At 43.7% G+C, this 26,878-nt stretch overlaps 1 protein-coding gene across 2 annotated transcripts in view; it reads left to right on the forward strand.

The window, feature by feature from the left end:
- Positions 1 to 26,878, forward strand: part of SPTBN1 (spectrin beta, non-erythrocytic 1) — a 543,544-nt gene that overhangs the window by 386,649 nt on the left and 130,017 nt on the right. For both annotated transcript variants that reach the window (XM_085612597.1, XM_085612598.1), the window contains 6 exons: positions 420 to 1,290; positions 1,382 to 1,519; positions 3,444 to 4,200; positions 10,433 to 10,635; positions 15,117 to 15,207; positions 23,040 to 23,186. In XM_085612597.1, coding sequence (XP_085468723.1) covers positions 420 to 1,290; positions 1,382 to 1,519; positions 3,444 to 4,200; positions 10,433 to 10,635; positions 15,117 to 15,207; positions 23,040 to 23,186 — 2,207 coding nt within the window. The remainder of the gene's footprint in view (positions 1 to 419; positions 1,291 to 1,381; positions 1,520 to 3,443; positions 4,201 to 10,432; positions 10,636 to 15,116; positions 15,208 to 23,039; positions 23,187 to 26,878) is intronic.

Here is a 26,878-nt window from a genome sequence, read left to right on the forward strand (position 1 = left end):
ATGCCCAGCTGTGGTGCACAGTGCTTATAGCCATGGTATTAGTTGTAGAAACCATGTATGCATGAAAGTGCTTGTGTAAGGAGTTAGTGAAACTTGGGTATGTGGTTGCAATCTCTCAATCCTTTTCTTCAGAGAACAGATATGCATTTTATGCATGCTCATGAAGGTTTAAATTACAATATTTGAAAATGCTCGACCTTTTTGAGGAATTTTTGAATACCCCATGGTCATAATTTCTATCATGCTTGAGGACAAGAGTGTTCCTGATCGTGGAATGCCAACAAGCTGTGACCATTTTTTTATTTTTTTTACGATGACATAACATTTTAATTAGCAATTTAGAATGTATTTAACAATTATTTGCAAATTATATTTGTGTCCTGTTTTCCACTCGAACATATTTATATTTATCTTGATAGGTTACAAGCCTTGTGACCCTCAAGTTATACGTGATCGTGTGGCTCACATGGAGTTCTGTTATCAAGAGTTATGTCAGCTGGCAGCGGAACGACGAGCTCGTTTGGAGGAGTCAAGGCGCCTATGGAAATTCTTCTGGGAAATGGCCGAGGAAGAGGGCTGGATACGTGAGAAAGAACAGATCCTGTCATCGGATGATTATGGCAGGGACTTGACAAGCGTGGTCCGTCTTCTCAGCAAGCATAATGCATTTGAAGATGAAATGAGTGGGCGCAGTGGTAATTTTAGGCAGACTATTCGAGAGGGTGAAGAAATGATCAAAGAGGATCATTTTGGATCTGAAAAAATTAGAGAGAGAATCAATGACATCGAGGAACAGTGGGCCAACCTTGAACAGCTTTCTGCCATCAGGAAGAAACATCTGAAGGAGGCCTCCAGCCTTCATCAGTTCCAAGCTGATGCAGATGATATTGATGCTTGGATGTTGGACATCCTCAAAATTGTATCCAGTAATGATGTTGGCCACGATGAATATTCCACTCAGTCCCTGGTAAAAAAACACAAAGATGTTGCTGAAGAAATTGCAAGCTATCGAGCAATCATTGACTCACTACATGAACAAGCTCAGGCTCTTCCAGCAGAGCATGTTGATTCACCAGACGTGCAGGGCAGATTGTCTGGCATTGAGGAGAGGTTCAAGGAGGTTGCTGAACTGACACGACTTCGTAAGCAAGCTTTGCAGGATGCTCTTGCTTTGTACAAGATGTTCAGTGAAGCAGATGCTTGTGAACTTTGGATTGACGAGAAGGAGCAGTGGCTAAATAATATGCAAATTCCAGAAAAACTGGAAGACCTTGAAGTTATACAGCACAGGTAAAGAAGCAACATGTTTCAGTAACTAGGTCCCATTTATAGCTGAAGGTTTTACCAGTTGTTTAACATTACTTTTTCCCACTAATTGCAGATTTGAAAGCTTAGAGCCTGAAATGAACAACCAGGCATCCCGTGTGGCTGTCGTTAACCAAATTTCTCGCCAGTTGATACACAGTGGGCATCCAAGTGAGAAAGAAATCAAAGCACAGCAAGATAAGTTGAATACAAGGTATGGCAGAAGAAAAGAACGCAAAACTGCATTTCCTATCAGTCTTTGCTTGGAATTTTTAAGATACATTGGGACTTGTTTTCTATTATAGTCTGCAAAGTTACTAATCTAATGAAGTGGTAAACACTATGTAATACAATGGTCCAGTGCCCTGACAACTGTACTTCATTTTCTTTGAAATTAAGTATACTGACTTATCATCTAAACTCTTGATCACATGTGTAGTAAGCCAAGAAGTTGAAAAGTTGGAGAAATGATTTAATTGTCCATGTGCTGCACCTCTGTTCGCAATTTTTCAGTTATTGTTGGTAACTAGAACAGTTTTATCCATCTTTTCACCACCTTCAGCAATGAAGTAAACCAAAAGTCAGGAACGTTATGCGTTTAGTAATCAGTAGAAAGGTAATTCCTACATATGTCCCTAAGTGTTCACTAATGCACTTCCACTTGTGCTTATAATGAGCTTAATAGTTATTAAAGGGAATAGAACATTATCTGCTGTTGGTAACTTATGACCCAGATTGTTCGCATGAATTACAAAACTTGTCACTTAATTGTATCCAATGATGTGTGAGTAGTGATCTAGTTTTGTAGGTAATGCTGCAGTATAAATTACACTGTAAGCAAAAACTACATGTGTAAAATGTTAGTGCCAACGGATGATTTGTTACAATCCTCAGTCTGGTAGGACCTTTGAAAGAGGAGACTCAAAGTTTCCATTGATTCAGCAACCTGTCTGCTAGTGGTCTTATGTAGTGCAGACATCATGAGGATGGATTAGGGGAAATGAGCTTGCCTACCTAGACATGTTGCTATGTCAATTTATCTTAGAAACCTGTCTTTGACAGGGATTCAGAACATACGTCGACAGGTACGGCAGACTTTCTCACTCTCTCCATGAGTGGGCCGTACTTCTGTTGAAATTTCACAAGATTTGAACGCTAAGTGGGACTTCAGATATTGTTGGTTGCTCCAAAGTGGCGAAATGTTCCTCCTTTGCACACTAGGTTATCTATTGTGTACTGAAGTCTTAAATGTCTTACACAAGTTGGCTTCTTCCTTCCTGATACAACTAGTTTATACCCATACTGAAATCATCAGTACACCAAATTCTTTGGCTCACCATGTTTTCAATCCTGAATTTTTTCTTTGAGAGATGCAAAACATTTTTTTATGCAGCATGCAAAAAAATCTGCATGCTGCATTTGACATGAGCACCAGAGGTGGGCATATTTTGGAACATTTTTGCCTAGATATTAAGACTTGTTCGTGATACCCGCCTTGATTGCCTGTCTTACGATGTTTGGAAATCTTGGCTTTGGAATAGGTGAAAGTTCCGGAAGGAGGAATAAATAGTATGCAGTCACAAAATTGACTGTTGTGCTCCATTGGTGCAGACATCCAACCCTCCAGATCTGTTCCATGTATATGTTTCTAAAGTGTTGCGAGAGTGTAGAGAAAATAAATAGGAATTGGATTCTTAGTAAGCTGGTGCACATATCTGCTGCTTGAGACGGACAGATTACACTTGAGGCAATATATGCACCCTGATTCTAAGCTCTTGTCAAACCGTGCGCCATGCAATAGGGCAGTGGACTTACTCCATTTGGTCAGTGTCTCTCTCAGGCTACATCAATAAGAAGGTGGTAAGGGGAATGTAGAGCTGGGGGTAAGAGTACCAAGTAAGTAATGCTGTTGAGTGTCTCAGCTTTTTTAAGCTGTCTCTTATTGACTACCATACTAATAAAATGCCACTCTGCACTGAACCTTTCATACATAATAATTGTCTCTCTAATGTTTGCATTTTTTTTGTAACGCTTCTCGGCATACATTTTTCACAAGAAGCAACATTTATTATTAACAATTTCTATTATGGACATTACGTTTCTGACATACCTTTTCTGTCCCTGCTTGTGCTTCTTAGATGGGGTCAATTCAGAGAACTAGTGGACAAAACCAAAGATGCTCTTAGCTCCGCACTAAGTATCCAGAACTACCATCTTGAATGTAATGAAACAAAGTCATGGATTAGAGAGAAGACCAAAGTGATTGAATCAACGCAAGAACTGGGGAATGACCTTGCTGGAGTAATGGCCTTGCAGAGGAAGCTGACTGGTATGGAGCGGGACTTGGCAGCCATTGAGGCAAAGTTAAGTGATCTGCAAAAAGAATCGGAGAAACTTCAAGCAGAACATCCTGATCAGGCCCAGGCGATTAGTGAGCGGCTTGGTGAAATTAGTGATGTATGGGAAGAAATGAAAACCACCCTTAAGAATCGCGAAGAATCTCTGGGGGAGGCCAGCAAACTTCAACAGTTCTTACGTGACTTGGATGACTTCCAATCCTGGCTTTCTAGAACGCAAACAGCAATTGCTTCGGAAGATATGCCAAACACATTGGCGGAGGCCGAAAAGCTTCTTACTCAGCATGAGAACATAAAGAATGAGATTCACAACTATGAGGAGGACTATCAAAAGATGAGGGACATGGGTGAGTTGGTGACCCAGGGTCAGACTGATGCACAGTATATGTTTCTGCGGCAGCGTCTTCAGGCATTGGACACCGGATGGAATGAGCTTCACAAAATGTGGGAGAACAGGCAGAATCTCCTGTCTCAATCTCACGCCTACCAGCTGTTTCTTAGAGACACTAAGCAGGCTGAAGCATTTCTCAACAACCAGGTAAACTGTTGAATTTTTTAAACCGTAATATATATTTAGTTTCTGCTAATTATGTTTTCGCCGTGAATCTACACTGTTAAATTTTCTTTCATTGGTATAACTTCGGGATGCTTGGGAAATGTATAAGAAAGTGATAAATGATATACCCATCTCTTCTGTAATACAGAGCCTTCCATAAAGCTGCACAGTACGGCCACACTTTTATTTATTTTGTGTTAGTGAATGAGAATCTTATAACCATGTCTACATTGTTGTCAATGCTTGACATTGCAATTGGTTCTCACTGTAATTAGTATTTCATGACATACTCCAAATTTGTCACATTGCCTTAGACAAAGCGTTTGTGGTGTTCAGCACTGCAATATTGCCTCATATCTATCACCTATGTAGCAAGCTTAATGGGTTATTAAATGGCTGCTGCAGTGTTATTGGCACTCACCAAAAATTATGGTTAATTTACAAGGTAATGGGTGTTTATGATTGGTGTAGTCCTGAGGCTTGTAAGGCTATTTAAACTTTCAACCCTGACAACAGAATTTTCTGCTTAAAAAGCACACCCTGGCTCGTTCTGACAGTGCAAGCAGCTCGTTGGTTCCTGTTGGCTTCCCCCTTCTTCAACAGTTTCATCTGCTGTCATTGAATTTGTTACTTATGGTGGAGGAGCAGACATCGCATATCCTGCATCACCCTTTATCCATACGGAACCATGAATGTCGGATGTCTAACTGATTTTTGGGGTATCTAGATTAGATGGATTTGCATAACACTGGGCTGAATAAAAGTTGTTTACTTGGAGGTTATTCTACAAATTCAGCATGAATTTTGGCTGTGCCCCTCTGTGATATGAAGAACTAGTAGCTGAGGACTTTGGGAGGACTGGGGCTGCTGAGGCAAAGCTCTCCCACACCTCTGGCAGTCACTGAATGACATCGAGCAAAGACAGGAAAGCATTCTTTCCACAACTACTCTCGCTCCATGCAATATTCCAAGGATTCTAAGGAAGGGAAGAAGTTGTAGTTTAGGGCAATGAATTGTACAAAACAGACTTGTGAAGTGCTCCTCCATTTTCATTGCAGCATTTAACATTCTAGTGATATGTGTGCATTATTTCTCTTATTCTAGTTGATACTGGTCTGTCTCGTTTGTGAAAAGCCCCAATTTCATTGGCCTCGAATGACTCCTAACAAATTAAATCTTGTGTGCTAGGGAATGTTATCACCACCATTAAAACTGCATGTTTCAAATCATGTCATGACTGCAGAAAACAGATACTGGTCATGGACCTGCACGATGTTTCTCTCTGCTGTATGGACTCGGGACATGACTCAAAGATGTGCGATAAGTGTGCCATTATGCACGTGGAGGCGATCTGGGACCAAGAAGCGAAGCTGTATGTATTTGTACATAAGAGATTGTGAAAGCCTTCACGTAATTTTCTCATTCCCGCTCCAGGCAGTGGGCGTAGACTCATTCTTACACTCTGGGACGTTCCTGTGAGATGTCAACTTTGTGGTCAAAGTCCTCCAGTAAATCCAGATCGAAGCCCAAGCAGAAGCATAGAAAAGCGAAGTGGGACTCGATTCCATCCCACCACTCTGTATCCCAGGAAGGACGTCAATATGTCAGTTGGTCTCCCTCAGGGTCCCTAGTCGCAGAGCCTATTCTCCAACTGATCATCCACAGTTTCCAGGTCATCAGCACCACCACAGCAGATTGAGGCCTTCAAAGAGGCCTTGCTGCAGATTTCTTGCACATTTCCGGTTTCCATTGGCAAGCCTTCGGAACCCAAGGAACCACAAGGGGCTATAGCCCGTCATCCGCACCGTCTGAGCTGTTATGACCTGTTTTGGGTCCTGTACAGACTCCATTACATAATCTACTCCAGTTACAGGACCTGCACTTGCCGTTCCTCTTTGACTCCGGCGTGAACGCCACTGGCACTGGAAGAGGATCCAGTGCTGATTATGATGTCTGACCCCGAACTAACTTCAGCCCGATCGTACCTGTAGTTGTGCTACAAAATTACTCTTGCCCAACTGATCAAAATATAGCCTGACTCTAACAATAACTCTACCAGAGCAGATGCACCACCAGAGGTTCCGTTATCTTTTTGCTGTGATTCTGATCAAGGGACACCCCAGAGGGCGATTATGATGGGGAGGGTGGAATATGATGATCTACCTCCTTATTATGACAATGACAGTTTTTACATGGACTTAGAGGCCAGTGTGCTTGATACTTCCCCTAATAGTGGGTTTGGACTAGCCAATTAGAGCACCAAACAAAGAGTGTGCATTATTTGCAGCTATGGTTCTATGGGCAGCTGAGATCCTGTAATTTCAAATGTTCTACTAAGACCAATACTAAGTGGATTACGGACATTTTGCAGCATGGGGCTCCCATGTCTTTCCCCCTTGCTGTCCTTTAACAAGGCCCTCAATCATACCTTGATGGGCACTTGGTCACAACCATGTTCTTGCCCATGGGTGACTAGGCAGATGGCTAGGCATCACAGACCAGTGCCTGACGATTCTAATTTTTTCACTTAACACACCAGAGAACCTGGTGGTTCTGGGTTCAACCTGCAGGGTTAATCACAATTGATTCCACACAACTCTGCTGTATATAGAGTCTAAAATTGAGGTATTTGGTAAACTAATGTTTTCCTGAGCTAGCCTAGCATTGAGATTGGTCAATGCAGCCTGTTTGTTGGGCCCGCTGTCTCCAGAATGAGCTTCCAGCCGCTCACTACACCCTCATTAAAAGAGATCCCCTATAGTGTGTATCCCAAGTGTATGGAGTGCATGTCAAGCCACTCCCTCCTGGCCCATCGGGAACCACAGGCACAATTAGGACAGACATATCTAGAGTGGGGCAGAGGGTGCCACCATCTAGAAAAGAAAACTTGCACGCATAAAGAGACCGAGACAAAAGACATCTCCCACAGACCTCCTTTCTGCAGTGACTCCTACAACTTCCTCACAACCTTGAAACAATATTGTGGTCATGTCACAAAATCCTTTAAAATATGGACTATGAATGTGAACTTAATGACTAACTGTATGGCGAAAAAAGATACTGACCACTCTAAAGTCTAGAACACCGGATATAGCGTTGATCCAAGAAACCCACATATTCCAATCAGATACTGATAAACTGAAACAAGACTTGGTAGAAACGATTATTGTGGTCTCAAGTACAGTTGATATAACAGCACCATCAGATTCCAGACAGTATGTTTTTGTCAGGCTCCTAATACTTGATCTGACCATATTGTTAGGCTCAATCTATGCCCCAAATACAACAAAAACTTGTTTTTTAATCAATTGCATGGATATCTGACTGTATTTCACTCTACAGCAGTTATAATTGGGGGAGACTGGAACATCTCCATCGATCATGTTCTAGAAGGATCTCAGGCCCGACCTGATAAACAAGATCTCAGGCCAGACCTGATAAACAAGAAGAAGAGTGAGCTCCTGAAAGACTAAGGTCCTGAGTACGAGTTTGGCGGATGGGATACTCCATCACAAATGTGACGGATATCCCTTCCACTGTATTACAAGTTCCATAGGATATAATGGGATTGTAATTTGGTGGATGGGGTATGCGCCACGTTTGTGACTGAGTAACCCTGTCTGACAAACTTGTAATCAGGCCCTTAATGCAATCAGGCCCTATCTTTGTAGTTATATTTACCCAACATCCTCCGGCCTTTTCCTTTCCAATTGGTCAGAGCCATGATGATGCAAGGCTCCTTCCTAAGGTGGAAACTGGTGAAGTTGTGCACCTGCTTTAGTAAATTACCAAGGCCACAGAAGAAGCTTCAAAACTATTTTTATAGGTAAACAGCTAGTTTTTTCTGACCTTTTACAACCTTTCTAATGACTAAATGTCCGGCAATTAAGAGCTCTTAACTTAAGCCTTTGATGTCTTATTTTTCCTAACTATCTTATGAACTGTTAAGCATGTCCACTTTTTTACTAACCACAAATGACAGTTCGAGGGGTGAGGCACCTGGAATGGTCACAGTTGTTGCAGCATTCTAGTGAAACGCACCAGGATTCACAGTTAAGATTTACACATCTTCCAATTGAAGTCTGTGTTCACCAACGTAAAGCAGACCCTATGTACTTCTTCCACAAGTACCCTTTGCTACTACCTGTGATTCGCCTTGGACAGAAAGTGATGTTTGTCAGACTCAAAAGGTAATATTAGGACCTATGAGCTACTGGCCTATCCCATCTTAAATCGAGTAGGTCACCAAGAGGCAACATTCTATCACACTATATGGGACTGTCCACAAATACAACCCTTATGGGACAGGGCTACAACACAAATGCAGGACGCTATGGGAAAACAGACAACTCGGATACCACCGCTGGGCCTTCCTAACATTTGGGAAGCAACCGATCTCACAGAAGTGGAACAGCTACTAGCCACTCTGGGTTACACTTTAGTAAAAAAGAGCAATTGCAATGAAACGGGCGGGGGGCAGCGGAAAGACCTTCGACAAAGAATTGGGCAGCTGAACTTGAAAAGTGTATGATTGCAGAAAAAGAAGTATATAAATCTAGAGGATGTCCCAAGAAATGGGATAAAAAGTGGAGCGGGTGGAATGCGCATAGAGGCGGCTTATGTATATCCCCAACTGTAGACATGGAAATGTCAAGAAATAATGGACACTCACCTGAAATGATTGCTTCATTCACTGTGCACGGTTGTACTATAGAGACCCGCTGTAACCTGATTGAAATATATGCATACCAATGTTTGTGATTATTTGAAGTTTGAAATCAATAAAGAAATCTTTTAAATCAAGTAGGTACAAGCTAAAGGGCATGAGATCTAATTTACCCATTGAACTAGTGCACTATATATGTTATTAATCTCTTTAAGCAAGGCTCCATATGGACGCTCTCACAGTGCTAAATTATAGCACAAGCAGCGTGACATGCCTATTCTTGCCTGTTGATAGAACTCCACAGAATCTCGCTGATTTTCTATGCAACTTAGCTGAACTCCACAGTCCGTTTCTGCAAGTTCCGCCCACACCTGGTTCTTACCTCTTACTAGACTCAAGTAATTTAAGAAAGGTTTTCTGACCAGAGCATTAGAAACAGATGAACCATTGGTGTGTAATGTCAGCCACGCTTGGGAGTTCTCAGGTAATCCAAAGGCTAACTTTTTACCCTATACCTTTTTTAGGTCTCGCCTGACCCAGCGCATGCGCTGGTCTGGCGAGACTTATTGAGAGGGCTCCAAAAAGTGCTACCAGGCCAGCCTAGAGCTACAGTGCATGTGCGCGGGCGCGCACGCTGCGCTTGACCGCGATTACTTTCACTTGCGCGGCCGCTTTGATGTTTGATCACGATCACTTTCGCGGCCGAACGGCTGCTTGGCATAGCCAATAGGTCTCACTTTTGGGACCGTATAAGTATTTAGTTATGCAACTGTTGCATGGCTAAACACTTATAAGGTCCCAAAGGCGAGACCTATTGGCCATGCCAATGCTCGTTTCCAAATTAAAGTGAGCAAGAGCAAGAGATAAGCAGAGAGAGTTAAAAATCACCTCGAGACAGAAAGATAAAGGGACCAATAGTGCCATGGAATAACAACAGGGCTGAGACAGACATAAGGATAAAATGCAGTAAAAGACCAGTGGTAGTGGTGGTAGGAAGGGGGCGGTAAAATAGAGAGCGTACCCAAAAGAGACCGGGATGAGTCTGAGTAAGAGAAAGACTTGGATGAAAATGAAAGACGGAGGAGTGAAAAGAAGAGCGAAATAAATTAATAAAAGCAGAAAGAAAGCACTAAATGAGCTGAATGGAGAGAAGCATATAGGGTTAAAACAGTGACTTTATATATATATGTGAGAGACCCAACAATTACAGTGCCAAACTGCTTTCTGGGTCTTTGAAACAAACCCTTGTATTACTTATTTAATGATAAATGATAAAATCCTTCTGTGTTTTTTGTATTTTATCTGCTCCTGTCCAGCCTGGTGTAGTAGCATGTTATATTTATCTGCAGTCCCTATTGATGGGACATTAAAGATATGCACCTTACCCTTGAACAATCTAAACTACTTCGAATGCTATCTAGTCTGTATATCAAAGAACTTTTGATAGCTAAACATGTTGGGCAAAAACCCAATTTTTGCTTTACTGTAATACTCAATGAAGTTGTCTGAACATACAGCATGCCTTTCTAATGATATTTTTTCCCAAAGGAATACGTTTTGGCGCACACTGAACTGCCCACTACATTGGAAGCAGCTGAAGCTGCAATTAAAAAGCAGGAGGACTTCATGACCACAATGGATGCGAGTGAAGAAAAAATAAATGCTGTCATTGAGACGGGTAGACGGCTGGTCAGCGATGGCAACATAAATGCAGACAAGATCCAGGAGAAAGTGGACTCGATTGACAGCAGGTACCATTTTTGATGGCACAATAGTTAGTGGTGTGTAACAGATGTAAATCCAAAAGTGAGCGCTTCTAATCAGAGTTCAGTCCAGGAGGGAAAGGAGGTCTTGTGAGGCTGTAATATCAAAGTTAAAATTTCAGCAGGAAGAACGCAATGTAAATAGAGAAATTGTCTGTGTCTGTACTTGAAGTACATAGGAAAGGATATGTTTGGGATTGTTGCCTTTTTTTAACATTGTCCCTCTGTGTAGCAAAGTGGTAGCTTCCTAGCACTCTTGCTGTGTGTTCTATAGCACATCACGCTTGAGGCTTTTCAGATCTCCTCCCCCTCACACGTGTGGGATGAGTTCAGGTATATGCTTGGTTTCTTTTATTTTCATTTAAAAAGGTAATGAAAGCAGTGAGTGGTAAGATGATTATGTCCTGTTGGTGGTCCGTAAAGTGTTTAGTGTGTGTGTTTATAAAGACAAACGTACACTTCTCAGAATTCTCAGGTGGTCATATTGCCATTGTGGCATATTCAAAAAGAAAAACAAACACTCAGAAATACTGATTTGAGGAATGGAAATACAAACACAGTTACATGCCCATGCAATGTTTTAGTGTGTTAGTGTCAGCTCATGGATTGATTACTCACCGGTAATCTTCATTACAGCACTCTAACTGTGCCTTGTCCTATATTTCACGCTGAGGGTGAGAATCTCACAGTCATAGATGTAACTTCTTTGCTACCCCAACACATCTTTGTTGCTTTGCCCAGTGACTTCTTACCTCTTCAACTTCCTAAATAATACCAAAAGAAAAAGGTACAGAGGGGGACAACCAAGGGAATGGTTGAGGGCGTAATGCAGGACTGGGTTGAAGAAGACCTGGACTCTGAGTAAGGAAGATACTGGTAAATTGAGTCATTACCTCCTTGCCAAGCTTCCTAGTCCTATTCTGTGAGGATATCCAGAGGGCTGGAAACAGACAAGGCAATCTCTGCTACCCTGATAATAGGCCGATACCCTGAACAGAAGCAGTTAAACACCATGGCAGACTAACCTGATACGGAACCAAGTCACCAAAAGGGTACTAAGCAAACCATAATACCCATCCGGAAAGGCAGGAACAGTGATAATTGAAGACTGTCTTAAGGCAACATCTACAGGAACAAATAAGATCATGACTACCAAGGTACTGAACCTGACCTAAACCAAATCAGAGCATTTTCCTAAACAGAATTCACCTGGACTGATGTATCAACAAGCATTTGCAATGCAATAGGTCTCGCATTTATAAGAGTTTGAGCTATTGGCATTGTAAAATTACAATGCCTTTTATTTATGTTTTGGTTTTAAAACAAATAAAAGGCATTGTCATTTACAATGTCAGTAGCATAAACTCGCATAAAAGCAGTGTGCGGCGTGCAGCAGTGTGCGGCGTGCAGCAGTGTGCGGCGTGCAGCAGTGTAAGGCGTGCAGCAGTGTGGCGTGCAGCAGTGTTTCGTGTAGCAGTGTGAGGCATGCAGCACTGTGTGGCGTGCAGCGGCGTGTGGCGTGCAGCGGTATGCTGCGTGCAGCAGTGTCGTGCAGCAGTGAGTAATGCAGCAGTGTGCGACGTGCAGCAGTGTGCGACGTGCAGCAGTGTGCGACATGCAGCAGTGTGCGGCGTGCAGCAGTGTGCGGCATGCAGCAGTGTGAGGCGTGCAGCAGTGTGAGGCGTGTAGCAGTGTGCTGCGTGCAACAGTGTCGTGCAGCATGCAGCAGTGAGTGATGCAGCAGTGTGCAGCAGTGTGCGGCGTGCAGCAGTGTGCGGCGTGCAGCAGTGTGCGGCGTGCAGCAGTGTGCGGCGTGCAGCAGTGTGCGGCGTGCAGCAGTGTGCGGCGTGCAGCAGTGTGCGGCGTGCAGCAGTGTTTCGTGCAGCAGTGTTTCGTGCAGCAGTGTGCGGCGTGCAGCATGCAGCAGTGTGCGGCGTGCAGCAGTGTGTGGCGTGCAGCAGTGTTTCGTGTAGCAGTGTGCGGCGTGCTGCAGTGTGTGCCATGCAGCAGTGTGTGGCGGGCAGCAGTGTGTGGTGTGCAGCAGTGTTTCGTGTAGCAGTGCGCTGCGTGCAGCAGTGTCGTGCAGCATGCAGCAGTGAGTGATGCAGCAGTGTGCAGCAGTGTGCGCCGTGCAGCAGTGTGTGCCGTGCAGCAGTGTGTGGCGTGCAGCAGTGTGCAGCAGTGTGTGCCGTGCAGCAGTGTGTGCCGTGCAGCAGTGTGTGGCGTGCAGCAGTGTTTCGTGCAGCAGTGTTTCGTGCAGCAGTGTGCGGCGTGCAGCAGTGTGGCGTGCAGCTGTGTGTGGCGTGCAGCTGTGTGTGGCGTGCAGCTGTGTGTGGCGTGTAGCAGTGTGTGGCGTGTAGCAGTGTGTGGCGTGTAGCAGTGTGTGGCGTGCAGCAGTGTGTGGCGTGCAGCAGTGTGTGGCGTGCAGCAGTGTGTGGCGTGCAGCAGTGTGTAATGCAGCAGTGTGCGCAGCAGTGTGTGGCATGCGGCGTGCAGCAGTGTGTGGCGTGCAGCAGTGTGTGGCGTGGTTTGTAAACAACAAGAAAAGCGGACATCAAAGGAAGGGTGGGATTGAACAAGCATATGGGGTGTGAGTTATAACGAAAGTTAATTGTTCTAAGAGGGGATGCAGGAAGTGAGGCCAAGCGCGCGCTGGCGAAAGCAGTCTGCTGCTTTCAAGTCCGATGGCAGCTTCGCGCTTGAATGCCTCACATGCACTGGCCATAAACCGCATTCCTAAGGTCTTGTGCCCCTTACTAAATCTCTCTGAGTGCATGAGGCGGCGCACGCGCAGGAAGTAGCCGGTGGCAAATGGAATGCGCGTGGTTGTGCGCGTAACCGCCACCCGATCCGCTTGGGAAGCCTTTGGGAGCATTTTCTGAAGCCCCTACATGAGTCTCGCTGGCGATAGCCAGGCGAGACCTAAAAAGGGCCATCACCAGGATTCTGACTGCGAGGACACCACTCTGAGCACCGAATACGAAGAAGCAGATGGATGGCAGTTCTCAGCAGAACAGCAGACTGTCCATAGTAATTAGAAGCGAAGCCACCAGAGCCTGCTTAATGTTAGACATTAAAATACAACCCAAGTTGCGCACAGTAGGCGAGGGTTACACATATAAATAGACAACCACAACAGTCTCATAGATGGACCACAATGGCCAGAGCAAACGGCAACCAAACGAGACTAGATATAAGCCACCAGCCCCAAACAACCTATCAAGGGCTTGTTTGATCACCCCAGAGATCCAAGTGGCAGGACACTGACTCGTGCAGTCAAAAAGCAACAATAGCAAAATGTGCAGACCAACTGGGATTAACAACCCCAGGACCTCGGAGGCAGCTAGGGACAAGGATGATGATGCCTCAAGTACACAAGAGGCCGTGACAGAGGAGGGATTACCGGAAAAATAAGATCATTCTATCAGAAACTAACATCCTAGCCCATAGAGAGAATCCCCAAGGAACCAGGAATGCATGCTCGAAATAGAAAAAAAGACAGAAGTGCTAGAGGTAGGAGGTTACTTTTGTATATAAAACAAAATAGAGGTAGCAAATAAGTTGCCTATCTCCAGAGGTGAGAGTCACCCTTATGGATTAAGGAATGGGATGAAGACGAATGAGGAGGTAATAAGTAGTGTAGTTAACCCCTTTGGTTGCGTTTACTTACATTGTTATCCTCATGCCAGTCCCATGCTCATGCTCATGCCCATGATCTTTGACTTAATTCCTCTAACGCTGGCAATGGAGGATGAACTTTAGTCCCCACAGTTATGATGCAGCAGCAAAGTCCTCTTTTATGTGAGAATGGAGAATTCATAGATGTGTAATGGACGAATTTATGGATTGTAGGGGAAGTCACACGAGAAAGTGTCACAACTGTTGTGCTGAGGTGTGCTGCCTGTGGCCGCCGGGTTGCATTACACGCTAGGAATACATTACAGATGCTACTTTCATAACCAAATGCAGGCCACTGCGATATTTTTTATTTTTTTGTATAATCCTAATGTGTTTTAGGTGTTTGTAAATATTGGACATTCTTACACCAGAGTCTCAACCTTCCTTAAATAGTGAAAGTTGTGGCACTGCTTGATTCATGGGTGCATTGAGTACCTGATAATGGTGTTCCTGTTGAAGCAATGTATGGCTCTTGAGGTTGTAGCCCTGAATGTGCAGTGCTATGCTATTTTTTTGGGATATAGTAGTGGTATTGAATAACTGTGCTGATGGGGCCTCATCCCGTGGTATCAATTGGGCAGATGCGCCTTGCTCCCTTTCTCACAATAAATTATGAAGTGCTAGAAAGTATTGCATTTGGTATCTTAAAGTATCCCTCCTGAAATCCGGTGCAATTGGGTACTATTTTTAAGGGAAAAAATATGCTGAGCTGTCTAGGCTGATGATTTTATTGCCTGATTCCGATTCCTCTGTTTAATAATGTAATGCTTGTATTTTTTATCTTAAACCAGGCACAGAAAGAATCGTAAGGCAGCCAGCGAGCTTCTGACGAGGCTTAAAGACAACAGAGAAATGCAGAAATTTCTTCAGGATTGCCAAGAGGTATTGATTACTATTGCCCGATAAGATCATTAGAATGCTCAGAATATATGTGAAAAGTGTATATTATTTAAATATATATGTGTATATGTATATATATATATATATATTCACTGAAAAAACCATAGGTTTCACACATGTTATAGTTAGCGGAAATTTTACTGATAAAAAACCAATGAAATTGCCCCGTTATAGTTAGTGCTGGCAACTATAACTCACGCGACCGCAATCCTCTGCTGATGCTAATACTGTATTTAGACACTTATTTGCCCATGTCTTCTTCCATACATTTTTAGCTATACATATATTACAAATATTTTTTTTTATAAAGACACATATGTCATCAGCAGAAGATTGCGGTCGCGTGAGTTATAGTTGCCAGCACTAACTATAACGGGGCAATTTCATTGGTTTTTTATCAGTAAAATTTCCGCTAACTATAACATGTGTGAAACCTATGGTTTTTTCAGTGAATTTGCAAGGTTTTTTAAATGCTAATTCCTAACTATAACGTGTGTGAAACCTATGGTTTTTTCAGTGAATTTGTATGGTTTTTTAAATGCTAAGTTACTTTACGCCATTCGAGGCGTGCGCGCCCACTTAACGCAGTGCGTTCCGTGCACGGTTTTTATCAACTTTAATAAGCCCTGTACATTTGGTGGCCTTCGGCCACCAAAAGCACAGGGGGTGGGGTCAATGTGGATAGTGTTTTTTTTATTTCGATTTTATAATTTCATGTTGCCAAAATATAGTTTTTTTTCTGATGTAATAAGCCCTGTACATTTGGTTGCCTGCGGCCACCAAAAGCACAGGGGGTGGGGTAAGTGTGGATAGTGTTTTTTTTATTTCTATTTTTTACCGTACGCTTACGGTAAGCGTACGGTAAGCGTACTCGGCGAAATTGCCGAAAAAAAAATAAAACCGTTTTTGCTCTTGGGGGATGTTTGGGGACTCCCTCAACATGACTATGTGGGAGGGAGTTGTCAAAACAGCCCCGTAACATGTTTTTGGGCATCATGTTTGATAAATAACACTCAGTGCGAGAGACAAAATGGCGGACGCCGCTTCCTGGTTTCGGCCGATTCGAATGTTTACTAAGATCTAAGAGCCAATCAGAATCGCGCTCGCGCACGCCACCGTACGCGTACGGTAAGCGTACGGTAAGCGTACCGTAAGCGGGCTCAGATATATATATTGATTTAAAGGCTATTTTCTCAGAATCTACTGAACAGATTTACACCAAACCTACAAAAGGCACTTCCTTGACATAGGGACTACCTCTCTGCCAAATTTCTAGTAATTCTGTTCAGCCGTTCGGGCTGTAGCTCTGTCTAAAGGTCCTATGGAAAAATGCATGGGAAAAACGCGTTTTGGGACCCCCCTTTTATCTCAGCCCCCGCTTGACGAATCCCCCCGAGACTTTCAGGGTAGGAGCGGAGCGTAGCGCCCCACCTATTTTGAGAAATTCGCGAGGATTCATCGACCGGCGCCAAAGTTATTCAAAATAGAATGTTGCGGATTTCCTATGGAAAAGGGGTCCTAACTATAACTACCTACTGGCGACCGCCAGTAGGTAATATATATATATATATGTGTGTGTGTGTGTTTATATGTATGTATATATATATTCACTTAAAAAACCATAGGTTTCACACATGTTATAGTTAGCTGGACATTTCCCTCGTAAAAAACCCATGAAATTCCCCCGTTATAGTTAGTGCAGGCAACTATAACTCACGCGACCGCAATCCTCTGCTGATGACGTCAGATATTACATCACTGTATTTAGACACCTATTTACCCATGTCTTCTTCCATTAATCTTTAGCTATACATATATTACAAAAATTTATTTTTCAGAAATAAACATATGTAATCAGTGATGTAATATCTGACATCATCAGCAGAGGATTGCGGTCGCGTGAGTTATAGTTGCCTGCACTAACTATAACGGGGGAATTTCATGGGTTTTTTATGAGGGAAATGTCCAGCTAACTATAACATGTGTGAAACCTATGGTTTTTTTAAGTGAATTTGCAAGGTTTTTTAAATGCTAATTCCTAACTATAACGTGTGTGAAACTTATGGTTTTTTAAGTGAATTTGTACAGCTTTTTAAATGCTAAGTTATGTATTTATTAATATTTTTTTTTTCAGGTTTTTCACGGTGCGCGCACCCCGCCCGGGTCAAAAAAATAAATGTTTTTTTCACCCTTGGGGGTTCTTCAGTGACCCCCTGACAAAGGCTAGGGGGTCAGGAACTGTCCACCCTGCCCCCTTTTCACGTTCTCCACCTTTGTTTTTCACTGCCTCAGACTGCGAGAGACAAAATGGCGGCCGACACTTCCTGATTTCGACCGATTAGAATGTTTACTGACATCTATGTACTTTTAACTGAAATTTTCTCAGGAACTACTGAACAGATTGACTCCAGATATTCAAAAGGCACATCCCTGACCTGAGGACTATCTCTCTGCCAAATTTCAAGTAATTCTGTTCAGCAGTTCGGGCTGTACCTTGGACTAAAGGTCCCTATGGAAAAATGCATAGGGAAAACGTGTTTTGGGACCCCCCTTTTTTCTCGGCCCCCGCTTGACTAATCACCCCGAGACTTTCAGGGTAGGAGCGGAGCGGAGCGCCCCACCTATTTTGAAAAATACGCGAGGATTCGTCAACCGGCGCCAAAGTTATTCAAAATAGAATTTTCAGATTTCCTATGGAAACACGGTCCTAACTATAACTATCTACTGGCGACCGCCAGTAGATAATGTGTGTGTGTGTATGTATATGTATATATATATATATATATATATATACCCTAAAGTCCCATGCTTACTGTACAGAAAAGCATAGGTGTACTTATGTGATTAATTATTAAAGCATCGGGACGGAAGATGTAGGACAATTTAAACCTTGATGTTCTGCTGACCAGAATGCACTCTGATTTATGGCGCATGTGAAGGCGAATGGTAAATGCTAATGCACAGTTTTCATTGACTTAACTGCATTTTCTCTTAGTGGTGCAAGTTTGTAAATTGCTGAGCGCCAGCCCAACTGTTTTGTAAAGGCAGATATGACTTGATTGATGTATTGCCATGACGTCACCTTGTGACACCATCACAGCCTTCTGCTGATTCAGCTGATGCCCTGCCGCATAGTTTTGTGAAAGCTACAGGCAAGCATTTCTAGCTCAGGATTGGGGGTACGTGTGGGGGAAGAGGACTTGTGAATCCAGGTGTAGCAGTAAGGCTGGTTCAGGAGTTTTTGCATTGCCCTTGGCTGTAGGTTTTACTACTTAACTAAATTATATTTTTCCTGCACTCTGCCTGTGGGAGGTGTTTGTGGTAGGAAGCACACAATTTCAGTAGCTGTTTCTCTATAGCTCTAGGTAGGTGGGAGAGCATGGTAAAGTAAAATTACGCCATCTGCTTGTTTTATCTTGAAGGAGCTAAGAAAAGCTCCTAGTGTACACAGGAGATTGACATATGGTGGGTATGAATGCAACAGTTGCAGGAAGCACACACCCGCTTTCCTGAGTTTAGGCACGATTGTCCCACTTATTGAAGAGGGACCTAGAAAGGACACATTGTTGTAAGACCATCCCCTTTATAATACATTTATGCTTTACAAGCGCATGCCTAACTATGCCTAGCTTTGTCTCAAACATGAGACTTGCTTGTCCTACTGTCGATAATGCAGAAGACTCTGAACTATTCCAATATCTCTCCTTGTTTATTGCTAGGCTCATCACAGTAAAGACAAGCATTGACTAAGCCAGTCATGCCTCTTGTGAAGTGATTTTTTTTACTAAGTCTTGCGTACGACACAGAACAGGTAGAAGAACATCAGCAGCATGGTATGATTCTCTCAAAGAAAATATTCCGCACAGGTGGCATCGATTGCACTCTTCTGTCATAAACAGAAGTATTGATAAATCAGACACACAAAGAGTAACAGGAAGAACACCCTGTAATAGCCTAAACCGCTGGCAGTTGCTCTGGGTAGCATTCCAACCCATCGATTTTCACCCAGACATAGGTCCCCTTATGCAAATCAGTTCTGACCCTGCTCACGGGAACAGTCCGTCTAGAAATGTCCAGCTAGCTCCCCCTTCCAGAAGGGAACATAAGCATTTCCAGACCTGTTTCAACTTTATTAGGCCTAGTCAGTGAGCTATAACTTGGATCCTGTGGCACGGAGAGCTAGGGATCCACGTCTGGACATGCATACGGCCACTAAAGGCGTTAAGAAGGGCTAGTACTGATTTGCATAAGGGGGGCTGCTCTCTGGACTGGCACAGTGGGTGAAAAAGGATGGATTGGCATGCTACTCAGTGCGATTGGTAGTGTATTATATTATTTGCAAGATTACAAACTGCATCTTTTGTGAGTTTAGCTTACAGAAGTAGGATGACAGTAATGCAAGATTCATACACTCTTTCTTGAATGCATGCCGTCTCTCCAAACTCCGTCTAGAGCATACTAGTTAAACTATATGACCTGGGTAACAGGGGAGAGCTCTAACTACTTGAAATGGGGCTCTGTTACCATTGCAAACATGCCTCATGATGCATCATTATATGTGTTACATCTATATCCATATTTGGAGGCCATCTTGGATCACTCACAATGGGAGTGGGAAGCTGGAATTTGGATGCCTCTCCTTTCAGTCCTGTCCAGAGCAGATCATGTTCATTAAGCTTTAACACAAGTGTTTGTGTAAGAAGAAAAAATCACACTTTGCTTTAGGCTCGTTTAAAGTACTGCTCCCTGTAGAGCAAACCTAAATGACATGACCCTGCTTTACCTATTGAGCGATGGTGAAGGCATTGACTGTGCTCCATATCTGTTGGTTAACTGGCGCATACAGTTAGCAGTCCTGTCACTTTCTTGCCAGATTTTTAAAAAGGTGCTAATACTTTAAAGTACGTCTATATTTTTTTATTTGTTAACCGTTGAAGTCAAGTTTATTTCAGTTTGGAATGGAAAATGCTTCTATTGCAGACGTAGCTTTATGCAATAGTTGCACATAGAACAGGTACAACACAGTGTGGGGAATTGTGTTGTACACAATACAGGTACAGCAGAGGCAGGAAGAGTTTGAGCTGATGAATGGTATAATTAATACCCAAATATCACTAATTACGTATAGCTTGCTCCATAGGGAATGCTGACAGGGCGGGAGATTCCACCGGATACCTTTGTATTCCACCACCAGACACTCCCTGCCACTTTATTTCACTCCAGTTTGTTCTTTTTCACCCCTGCTTTGTTTATCCTTTCGTCACTGGTTTTCAGTTTTTTTTCTTACTCCTCCTTCCCGCCTTTTGTGTTTTTACCTCTCTTGCCCTGGGTCAAAGTCTGATGAGGAAAAATAAGTGACAATTCCCAAAAGTGAGTTCTGGTGGGTGCCACCAGTAACCACACCTCTTATGATTTCAGTGGTAGCAGTATATGGGGAAAGGATCTTCAAGCAGGTGAGTGAATAGATTTAGACTGAAGTTGCTCACGCATGACAGTGTATCAATACTTTTTCACATGCATATAGCACGTTCCACAGGTGGAACAGTTTCTCTGTCTTGATTCTGAGACACTGAAAATCAGAAGAAAATTTTAATCCATCGCAATTAGAATCATGCAGTTCCATTATCTAAATCTTAAAATAAACAGTATGAAAACATACATGCACAAATAACATATTCTTGTTCTGCATCAACTGTGATTTGCTCCAAGTAAGAATTTTAAATCGCTCTTATTTCATAACCTGTGTCCATTTTTCAGATCCTCTGGTGCAGGTAACTTGTCTAACCTGCTCGAACCCTCTGCGACAAAGATAGCACGCTTTCCTTTTCATGCTCTAAAAGCATTGATGCAGTGTTAAATCTGGAACACTGAGTTTCCTGACATGACACACTAATGCTCTTTACATTAGCCCTATGGATTGACGTTGTAGACCTGCTGACTTCCAGGGATTAACGCGGCAGCCGGGGATCCTCAAAGGATATCCAGGGATTCTGAGAGCCAGTAATCCCTAGACCACAGTTTCCTTTCTCGAACAGTTTTTCTTCTGAAACACTCAACACCCTTGTTTACTGTGAGATTGTTGCATTGACCACATTCAGCAATCTAATTTACTGTTAGATTATCCCAGTTAGCTGCCGGGCAGTATTTGGTGGAAACCTTTTGTGTGTCCGCGCACACATATGCCTTTGCAAAAAATCTAATTTGAGCAAAGCATTTTATGCCCGTTTGATTCCAGTGACAAAATAGAATTGGCGTGATTGAAAAATATGGTCTGACATGGTGTCTGAGCCACTTAAAACTGATTATGGCATAATGGTAACCATTTCAGCTTGTTTCCCACCCTAAACATTGGCTGATAAGAGGATAGGGTGCATAGCTGGGTATTTTTGTTTGTGCAACAGTTGTCATTTTCCACATCCAAACTATGTAAGAAGAATATTACAATTTGTTTTGTCAAGGAGCAGTTTAAATAATCTCAACTCAATGTAAAATGTTCACTTAGTTTGCCAGGAACATTTGTACCACCCCTACAGTGTGTGCCTCAAGTAATCTGCTCTGACACAGGTTATCCTGCTTATTTCTTGGCTTTGCTCTGGCTCAAATCATGTAGCTTGTGCAGGACATACACACCTTCTGGATGCAGGTCTCCTGCACAAGAAATATCTGTACCGGAATTCCAGGATAACCACTGACTTATTTACAAATATTTTTATCCGAGGAGGCTGAATATTTGGCATGGATATGACCCTCCTTGATTTACTTTTGTAATACCTGAGCTAAGCATTACAACTGTTCAACGTAGGAAAATCCCATCAAGTTCATCAAAAACGTATGTTTATTTAAATCCTGCTTAAAATTCATTCCCTATTTTCATGACAGTAAATACATTTTCCATAGTATGTACTTTTTGTGTGGAAGAATTAAAATTTTAGAAATCCAAATTTGGTTTGAAGTTTGGTTATCTCTTATTTTCAGTGCATGTTAATTCCACCTTGCGGCATAAATAATATTAAAGATGTAAAAAGATGCATACACAGGCACACATGCTAGATTGCCTGTTCTGGAGTTGGTGTAATGTTTCTTTTTCAGTTACATTTGAGCAACTAGGTTAACCCCTAGGGTTGGTATTTTGTGGTTGAACCACTGCTGAATAGGGAAACGTTTGCGATATGAAGACTATATGCAAATAAGAGAAGTGAAGAGAATTGGAAGCTCAAATTCTTGTAGGACATAGCTTCAGAAATATGGAAGTACATCGTGAGAGTTGAGGTGGTTTGTGATGAGCACTCTGTGGTTAGCTTGTCTGCAAGTTAGGATGATTGCTTAGCTGAGATGGCCCAGATGTCGTGGTAATGGGGAATTGTGCGTTCCCAGGGTGGCAGTTATCATTGCTGCAGCAGGTAGTGTGACATTTGGTGCCCGGAGGTTTAAAGGGCCCATTGTACCCAAATTATTGAAGTCTTTTATTACCTTATTGGTGGCAGATGTGTTATTATCGAGATGGCGCATCCAAACCCTTGGACCTGATACTCCAACAAAGATGGAGTAAAAGTCATCATTCTTGATACAATTTTGCTACATTCCTATGTATTCTGCAATCTAACTTGATTACCCAAATTTACATTCCATGTTAATATGCAACTGTTTACTATAGGTTAACATAGTTTTCTTTTTAAGCGCCCACATTATTTTGTGAGTTGCAGCTTACTTCAGCTATGTGATGTGTATGTTGAAAGTACCTTTAATATTCTCTGAAATGAATTCCCAAAGCAGCAAAGCATTTCTGTCTGATGATGCATTTCCTTGTTTCCCAGCTCTCCCTCTGGATCAATGAAAAGATGCTCACAGCCCAAGACATGTCCTACGATGAAGCCAGAAATCTGCACAGTAAATGGCTGAAACATCAAGCCTTTATGGCAGAACTTGCATCGAATAAGGAGTGGCTGGACAAAATTGAAAAGGTAATACAAAAGAATTTCAGTGCTTTGATGGTCCAAATATTTCGTTTTTCTTGTCCTGCCTAATGCATGCAAATTGTTGCAATCTTGTTTTCTTCAGTGCTTGTGCCAGTGACAGTTAATGGGTTTGCCCTTCGTTTTGCAGCACTATAGTGATCTTAAAGTAGTTGAATCTAGCGATGTAAGTTGAGCAAACAGGCAAACCAGCCTTAAACCACACAAGACAAATGGTTGTATTGTTTAGCATGTACAGCATAATATGTTTCTGCTTTAAAGTGCTGGTACTTGTAACATCGGTTTACGTTGAATATTGTACATTGGTACCTATTTCCTATTCAAAGAAGCTTTATTTCACACAGTAAATGCATACCTTGCATTGTAGAATTCTATTCAGAAGTGGAATGAATGTCACCATTTCCAGAGTAGATCCAGGGTTCTAGGTGGATTTTTGTATGTAAAAGAAACCCTGTGCTGGTAGGTATCCATACTCTAGTGTAACATATTTCAATAGCCTTTGTCTGCATTTTAATTTTAATGACGTAAATAGGGAAATCATGGCAGTTTAATATGACATAATGTACTTAGCAGGGTGAGAGGAGTAGAGGTGCGTGAAAAAGTAAACTGACAGGGTGTTCTAGTTCTACTCTTAAATTGGGTTAGCGTTTGGCATCTGGTGGAGAGTAATAGATTTGGAATCAAGAAGGGACCAGATTGTTCCTGGGCAGTCAATTGATGGACGGCAGCCATGAGCACAGCGTTTTAACTGTTGAATCTAAAGCCTTGTGCATTTCCTTTTATAGACCCAATACATTAAATTGGTAAATTTAGTAGACAGCCCTATGTTGGATACCCCCACATGTCAGTTTCCTCCTTTCTGCCAAATAAAAAGGATCTCTTTATTTACTTTTCTGTGCAGTGTTAATTTTCTGTGGTGCTAAGTGGTACTGTCAAGCATGTCTTTGTCATTGTCAACATTCTGTGTTTGCTGATGAGCACCTCGTTAGATGCATAGTTGCAGGATCTTGTAAACATGGCATGATACGAGTCTCCAGATGGTGCTTCAATTTACATGCTCACTGATTCCGAACAAAAAGGCATAGACTGTGTCATTCCACAGTTTTTGGGCTCCCAGTGACCTATTTGTGTTGATGTTGGAGCACCACTGGTTTGACAAAAGAATTGCCTGGTTTCTTTTGTACTTTTTTCTCTGACCAGTTTCCATAGTTCTCCTAAGGGAATGGCCTAGCATACTCTGGCAACGTACTGGTTTCATTCTACTAACATCCCCCAATATCATTAGTGATTGACTCTCATAGTCCTTGTTAAGTTAAGAAGCTAAGGAGCTTTAGTTGTGAGCATGAGATGTAGATTATGTCTTGAGTGATTTAAATGTTTTTTTTTTTTTTTTTGAAAACCTTTATTGATATTTCAATCAATTACACGTATGGGCCTACAACCCCCGGGGCCGGCCGCTAAACAGTCAGAATAACAGAAAGCAAGTATATCACAGTCAGCACCTCGGGGTGCAAAATCTCGACGCTAGCATACTCTCAGTCTCTGAACAGCCCAAGTAGGAGACCAGGATAATCAAGGTTTACATTTTATAATAGAAGAGGATGGAAGGATCAGGCGCCAAACAGTGTCCCAGCAGCGAAAAATGGCAGGCAGAATGATGAACGTAAACAATAAACAGCAGTCTATCTAGGCAATGGCGCTGAAACAGGAAGTTCAGGATGTGAAGGAATGACACGGCCATTTGCGCCTGCAACCCCCCTGCCCCAAGACCCAGGAAACTCCACGGAAATTATGGCACTCCGGAAACAACAGTGAATAACAACAAAGGAGTTCTACCATGCTGATCCCAGAAAAAGACAAAGAAGAATAAGAGAAGAAAAGGAGGCCATAGAAAAAAGGGGTTAAAGACTAAAGAACCCCCCCCCCCAACCCCCCACCCTGCACCTCTGCAGATGAGTACGGCCCCCCCCCCCAGCAGTGTGCCTGTCGCCCCTGAACCAGACCCGAAATATAGAAGAAACAGAGAAAAAGAGTAGGAAAAGAGCCCCCACCAGACGGGGGGGGTAGAGAGAGTATTAATAAACTGGAGGAGGGCCTGTAAAACACGCCCCCGGCTTCTCCCTCCCGCACCATACGTTTTCCCGCAAAGCATACAATACAGAACACGAAATCGACCCTGTCAAAGTGAAGTAAGGAGCATTACACACTTGGTACACTAACAGTTATGCCGTGAGAGCACACAACTCCCGAGCCCGCCCGCCTAGTAGATGACCACCTCTGAAGGGTCAGCCTCATCCTTGGCCACTCTTTGCAAACCCACCCATGCATACCCCTCGTCCCAGTGCCATGTCCAATGTTACCAGGAAGAGAAGCGTCCAATAAAGATCAGGAAGCGACACACACGGGTAGGGTAGAGGGCTCTGAAGATCGACACAATCAGCTCTATGGAGGGTCGTCTTTCCCAGTGCTGAGCCAGGATTTACACTGCACACCAGGCCCAGGAAGGCGGAATCAGGCAGAGCAGGCGACCGTTGCTTGGATGTTGCCTGAGTCGTCGGAGGCCGCGCACGGGACAAGGCCACCACCCCCCACTCAGGTCCGAAACCTCCGGAACAGACCAGATCCACAGCCAGCTGATCGCACGTTAATATACTGTCCGGAGAGTCCAGGCGTGCACTATTCACAGGGGCGGCCACGACACTGTCCCCCCGTGCGCGGTGTAAGAAGTCCCAGTGTACCTGGGGATAGGCAGGCGGCAACTGTTCCAACGCTGATGTCACTCCATCGAGCTTGCTCCCCAACACCCAGGCGCCGTGAACCAAGGTGGAATGAAGGGCACCGAGAGCCTCGAGAAGGTCACCGTACCCCAGTACAGCTCCCGGCGCTCGCTCCGCTACGCTCCTCAGAGTCGCACCCTCCCAATCCTGCTGCAACCCAGTGTACAGGATGGTGGACACTGTCCTACCAAAATGGCCGCTGGGTAGATCCAACCCAGATCGGGACCGGGACTCAGGCTCAAGCGCCTCGGGTTCCATGTCGCTGGAAACAGGGTTCCGGGGGCAGGCAAATGATGTGTCCGGTGTGTGGTCACGGGCCACAGTCGTCCCCACCACGGACCAGCGCCCGCGAAAATCCGGGAGCAGCCCGCGAGAATCGGGGCGAGTTACGGGCGGCGTCCGGGCAGCTCACCGGCGAAGGCTGAGGCAATCACCGGAGAGTCTTGGAGTTGCCACCTCGGGCACGCACTCGTTCCGCTACGCTTAGTGGTAGGAACGACCACGGTGAAACGCAGGTCGACATTCGCACCACTCCGGCAGTCCGACTCCACCCAGTCACCGAAGGCCGCTGTTGTTGCACTGCCGCCCGGCCACGGCGTCCACTCGAGGTCCCGGCTCCAGGGCTGCACAGGCCGCAAACTTTAGACGGACATTTCTCCGGCGGTACCGCTGCCAGAAACTTCGGGGTCACACGATCGGTTGCCGCTCGCGTTCACCAACACGGGCGGATAGCGCAGGCTAAGGATCTCGTGCAGGATATCTGTGCGGGGTGCGGAGGTTCACGGAGCCGGGAGCCTACGCTGCCATCCCGGTCGCCATCTTGGCTCCTCCCCCCGATTTAAATGTTTTTTTGAGTGTTTTGTAAACAAAGCCAAGTTTTATTGATCCCAGTTATTTGCCTGG

This window comes from Triturus cristatus, chromosome 6 (genome assembly GCF_964204655.1).
Source record: "Triturus cristatus chromosome 6, aTriCri1.1, whole genome shotgun sequence".
Lineage (NCBI taxonomy): Eukaryota > Metazoa > Chordata > Amphibia > Caudata > Salamandridae > Triturus > Triturus cristatus.